The sequence below is a fragment of the Gadus morhua genome, chromosome 18, assembly GCF_902167405.1.
Source record: "Gadus morhua chromosome 18, gadMor3.0, whole genome shotgun sequence".
NCBI lineage: Eukaryota > Metazoa > Chordata > Actinopteri > Gadiformes > Gadidae > Gadus > Gadus morhua.
This window is the reverse complement of record NC_044065.1, coordinates 4,262,093-4,268,092: the sequence shown is the minus strand read 5'-3', so window position 1 is coordinate 4,268,092 and position 6,000 is coordinate 4,262,093. Positions and strand designations below refer to the sequence as shown.

The 6,000-nt window shown below is 51.5% G+C and overlaps 1 protein-coding gene across 2 annotated transcripts in view; it reads left to right on the top strand.

Moving 5' to 3' along the window:
* Nucleotides 1-6,000, top strand: part of LOC115531432 (thyroid hormone receptor alpha) — a 126,683-nt gene that overhangs the window by 99,585 nt on the left and 21,098 nt on the right. For both annotated transcript variants that reach the window (XM_030340697.1, XM_030340698.1), the window contains 2 exons: nucleotides 1,120-1,267; nucleotides 2,480-2,685. In XM_030340697.1, coding sequence (XP_030196557.1) covers nucleotides 1,120-1,267; nucleotides 2,480-2,685 — 354 coding nt within the window. The remainder of the gene's footprint in view (nucleotides 1-1,119; nucleotides 1,268-2,479; nucleotides 2,686-6,000) is intronic.

Sequence of the window (6,000 nt, the reverse complement as noted above, 5' to 3'; positions counted from 1 at the left end):
TTTCTCTGTATTTCTCTATGTCTCTCTCCCTCTGTATTTCTCTATGTGTCTCTCTCTCTGTATTTCTCTGTGTCTCTCTCTCTGTATTTCTCTGTGTCTCTCGGTCTCTCTGTAATCCCCTGTCTCTCTCTCTGTATTTCTCTATGTCTCTCTCCCTCTGTATTTCTCTGTGTCTCTCACTCGCTCTGTATTCCGTCGCACGGTAACCAAGACCCTCTTCCCCTCCTCCTCGTCTATTTCCGAGAATACTTCAGCACTAATTAACGAAGGGCGGTCGGATGTTACAGAGCTGCTCCTTGTGTTTGAAAGATGTATGTTTTGCGTCTCACCAGCCTTTCAGTGACCGTCCGGAGTCAGGTCATCACGATTCAGACATTTAATACATCTGTCCCTTTTCAGATGGAAAGAACACACACAATTACGTCCACGATGAGGAATCAATAACGTTCTTCAATAGAGACATTATTGTTTGAGTGACATCTAATATACTTGGTTTAGGCCTAATGAACATGAAGTACGCTCTATAATACAGAACACGGTTCTCCTTCATGTCGGTAGCATAGCGACCGATCGCCTTGTCTTAATGGGTAATTCTGGTGTAAAATGGATTTGGGATATGTTTTGTATGATAACGAGTTGAAACGTTAGTTTTGGAGCACAAAATTCGCCTATAGGCGCATTCTTCAGTTGGCTGTTTTTAGCCGATTCTATCAAAACGCTATAAACTTGGAACGAATGATTTCATAAACCCTGCATTTTCGTTGCAAAAAAGTCACATACATCTTAGCAGAAAGTTGGAAAATGTTGCGTTTACTTCACACAAGAGCAGCCATTTCCCCCTGTTGCCATGAGAACGTTATGAAGTAACGTAATTACACGACGTGAACGTCATCGAAAACCTGCATTTTTTGCAAGTTCCCGCATTACTTCCCAAGTTCCAGCAATTATTGCAGGTTCCCGTAATTTCATTGCATAAAATTGCATAAATAAGCCTCATATTTCATCACATTTATAAGAAAACGTGCCGCATAATCAAGGATTTTTGGCCGCAACAATCACAAAAAAACGGCGCATTTTTCTGGAGGGACGGTTAATGTGTGAACCTTCCTGGCGTCTCAGGGCTTCTTCCGCCGGACCATCCAGAAGAACCTGCACCCCGCCTACTCCTGCAAGTACGAAGGCGGCTGCATCATCGACAAGATCACCCGCAACCAGTGCCAGCTCTGCCGCTTCAAGAAGTGCATCGCCGTTGGGATGGCGATGGACCGTGAGTGATGTGCACGCACACACTCACGCGATTGCACACACGCACATGCACACGCGCGCATTCACACACGTACACACAAACGCATGCATACACACGCATTCACACACGTACACACACGCGCATGCACTCACGTGCATGCACAAAGGCATGCACCCGCGCGCATGCAATACACGCACACATGCGCATTCACACACGTACACACGCATGCATACACGCAAGGACGCATTCACGTATGCATGCACACACACAGTATGGAAGGCCCAATCACAGACACTTTATGATGCAGATATGCTTAAACTCCATTCTTAGACATATTATACAATTCAAACACAGGCACACAGACACAGACACACACAGTGTGTCGCGGATGCATGTGAGGGGATGTGAACAGGTTTATCCAGTGTGAGACCACAGAGACGCAGCACATACAGAGGGACTGATCGTTGCAGCGTTTGATGGAGATGTTTTCAAATGAAGGGAAGACGCAAGCTTGTGCAATCGGCCCTTGTTATTCTGTCGCTCATCTTCACTCTGTAATGCTCCTCTCTCCCTCTCTCTCTCTCTCTCTCTCTCTCTCTCTCTCTCTCTCTCTCTCTCTCTCTCTCTCTCTCTCTCTCTCTCTCTCTCTCCCCACCTCGCTCTCCCTCCCTTCCTCTCTCCCTATCACTCTCTCTCCCTCTCTCCCTTCCTCCCTCTCTCCCTCCCTCCCTCTCCTCCCTCCCTCCCGCTCTCTCTCTCTCTCTCCCTCCCTCCCTCCCTCCCTCTCCCTTCCCCCCTCCCTCCGTCTGTCTCTCGCTCTCCCTCTCTCCCTCCCTCTCTCCCTCCTTCCCTTCCTCCCTCGCCTCCCTCCCTCTCTCCCTCTCCTCCCTCCCCCCTTCCTCCCTTCCTCCCTTCCTCCCTCTCCTCCCTCCCCCCTCCCTCCCTCTCCCTCTCTCTCTCTCTCTCTCTCTCTCTCTCCCTCCCTTCCTCCCTCTCCTCCCTCCCCCCTCCCTCCCTCTCTCTCTCTCTCTCTCCCTCTCTCTCTCCCTCCCTTCCACCCTCTCCTCCCTCCCTCCCTCCCTCTCTCTCTCTCTCTCCCTCTCTCTCTCTCTCCCTTCCTCCCTCTCTTCCCTCCCCCCTCCCTCCCTCCCTCTCTCTCTCTCTCTCCCTCTCTCTCTCTCTCCCTTCCTCCCTCTCTTCCCTCCCCCCTCCCTCCCTCCCTCTCTCTCTCAGTGGTTCTGGACGACTCGAAGCGCGTGGCCAAGCGGCGGCTGATCGAGGAGAACCGCGAGCGCCGTAAGAAGGAGGAGATGGTGAAGACGCTGCAGAACCGGCCGGAGCCCACCGGCGCCGAGTGGGAGCTGATCCAGCTGGTCACGGACGCCCACCGCCACACCAACGCCCAGGGCTCCCACTGGAAGCAGAAACGCAAGTTCCTGGTGAGAGACGGAGGGGGCAAACACGCACCGCGCCGAACGAATGGCTCCGTCCGCTGTGCCCGTCGCGGTCTTTAGTCCACGCTCTGACCCAAATGTCCTCACCTCAGGTAGGGGTTGGGGTTTGGGTTAGGGTTGGGGCTAACCCTAGGGTTAGGGTTAGGGCAGCTAGGGGCCTGTGTCGGTCGGGAGTTGATACATGCTCCAGTATCTAGTGTTGGTTTACTACCACAGCTCAGGGTTTGATACATGCTCCAGTATCTAGTGTTGGTTTACTACCACAGCTCAGGGTTTGATACATGCTCCAGTATCTAGCGTTGGTTTACTACCACAGCTCAGGGTTTGATACATGCTCCAGTATCTAGCGTTGGTTTACTACCACAGCTCAGGGTTTGATACATGCTCCAGTATCTAGTGTTGGTTTACTACCACAGCTCAGGGTTTGATACATGCTCCAGTATCTAGTGTTGGTTTACTACCACAGCTCAGGGTTTGATACATGCTCCAGTATCTAGTGTTGGTTTACTACCACAGCTCAGGGTTTGATACATGCTCCAGTATCTAGCAGTACATTACTACCACAGCTCAGGCTCCGTGTCGGTCGGACGTTGATACATGCTCCACGTAGACTGAAGAGGCCTACGTTTAGACTAAAGAGGCCCACAGGTAGACTAAAGAGGCCTACATCCAGACTGAAGAGGGAATCACACCGCGCAAACCGTGCATTCAATTTCAAAACACTTGGAGTCATTTTAAGGGCAGAGAGGCATCAAAGGTTCACTTCATGCATAAGCCCACGCTCATCGCTCAGTGCCACCTGTGCTGGCAGGTCCTCAGTGAGATCAGGTTTGACGGAAGAAGCTGCCAACTAATTCTATACACTGCAAAGCGCAAAACAATTACAACCCTAATAGACGCTTTTAGGGGTCACGCAAATACTATGCAGTCAGGGACACAGTACAAGATGAACACAATGTTTTATGATTTTTAAAATGGTTCGAGACCGGACATAACACACACATACACTCATGAGGAAATGGAATGATCAGTCTCAGTTTGTGAAGTGTGCTGAGTGATTTTGAAAACCTGGTTCTTAATGACTATTTGGATCAGCGTTCTCAAATCAGAATGCAGCAATTAGCACCGCTCCAGCCAAAGTCATTAACATTAATTAATGAATGTTATTAACGTAGTTGGGCTTCCAGACGATGGGAAGGCTTCGGTTGAATCGGTAAACACTCCGAGATAACCCGTACCCTCGCATCGTTCTACATCCTACAGCGTGTCGGACTAATTAATCCTGCAGACAACAACTCTATAAACAATAATATATCGTGCATATATCAGCAGAGTCCTACACTCCTCAGATACACGGGATAGTATCTAACGGTACGTTAGTACCGCAGCCCAGGTTCGGGCGTTGATACAAGCTCCAGTATCTAGCGGTACATGACTACAACAGCTCCGGCTCCGTGTCGATCAGATCCTGATACAAGCTCCCGTATCTAGCAGTACGTTACAACTCCTACAGCTAGACATACACCCAGACTTAAGAGGCCTACATCCAGACTGAAGAGGGAATCACTCCGCCTATCTCTTTATATTGCATTCAAAACACTTTGTGGGCCTTAGATTTCAAAACACTGGGAGTACTTTTAAGGGCTGAGAGGCATTAAAGGTTCACTTCATACATAATCCCATCAATCATCGCTCAGTGTCACCTGGGCTGGCAGGTCCTCCTCAGTGAGCTCAGGTTTGACGAAAGCAGCTGCCAACTAATTATACACACTGTTAAGGGCAGAACAATTACAAGGCTAATAGACGCTTTTAGGGGTTATGCAAATGCTATGTCGGGGACACACTACAAGATCAAAACAATGTTTTATGATAAGAAAAATGGTGAGAGACCAGACATAACACACACATACACTCAAGAGGACATGGAATGATCGTCTCAGTTTGTGAAGTGTGCTGAGTGATTTGGAAGAAGCGTTCTCACATCAGAACGCAGCAATTAGCATCGAGCGCCGGCCAGCCGAAGTCATTAACATTAAATAATGAATGTTATTAACGGGCTGGATGGGCTTCCAGACGACGGGAAGGCATTCGGTTGAATCGGTAAACACTCCGAGATAACCCGTTCCCTCGCGTCGGCCTACATCCTACAGCGTGTCGGACTAATTAATCCTGCAGACAACAACTCTATAAACAATCCATTATTGTGTATATGTCGGCAGAGTCCGACGCTCCCTCCACATTGGCTGACCCTGCCGCGGAGAGCATTTACTGGGGCTTGACCCGAGCCAACTGCTGTTAGCGCCGCGGCCAGCGCTAGCTTAATAGCATAACTCAACACCATGTAATTACACGGTCGCCACCGCCGCCATCGCCGCCAAAACAAACAGCGTCGGAGCGCTGGGCCTGTGTCGAACACAGGCGGCACCAACGAGGGCTGAGCGCCCCGCGGAGCGGCCCGCCGGCGTGAGCTGCTCGGTGTGTTCTCTAGAACGAGAGGCGTTCAAAACGCCGTCTGATGGAACACTGAACCGATAGCACGCCACCAGCTGGGTGCTACGTTAGCAGGCGGGCTGGAGGTCTGATGAGCTGAGGGGGGCCGCAGGGGGGGGGGGGGGGGGGAGGCGTCTCTGGTTTCCCGGGGCCCGGGGCCGGTACAGGCTGTGACCGGATATCTGTGTTCACGTGCCCCCCCCCCCCCACAGGGGCCGCAGCAACCCCTAAAGAGGACACCGAGATACCCATCGTTTACGGCCCAGCACCGTCTCCTGGTTAGCAGGGGGGAGTGGGGGGGGGGGGTCTCGGGTTTCAAACCCAAACCCTAACGTCATGCCGTAGCGGAGGCCGTCCTTGAGCAAGGCGCTCTGCGCGCCCCCTACCTGCTCCTAAATGTCCTGCGTCTAAACGACAGCAGAGCGTGTGATGCTGTAGGTGGGAGTCTCCGCTGGACGGGAGCGGGTCTCTCTGGAGGAGCAGGGTGGTGGGCCCGGTGGTGATCCGGAGGGTGGCTCGCTGAACGCCGCCGTCAAAGAGACGTTTGTTGTGCTCTCCACCGCCGAGCTCTTTGACGTCAGCTCTTAGTCCTGAATCTCTCTCGCTCGCCCTCATTATCTTGGTGTCTCTCTCCCTGTTTCCCTCTCTCTCTCTCTCTCTCTCTCTCTCTCTCTCTCTCTCTCTCTCTCTCTCTCTCTCTCTCTATATCTATATATATATATATATATATATATACTCCCCCATCCTCCTCCTCCTCCTCCTCCTCCTCCTCCTCCTCCTCCTCAGCCCTCTCCCCATCCTCCCCCATCC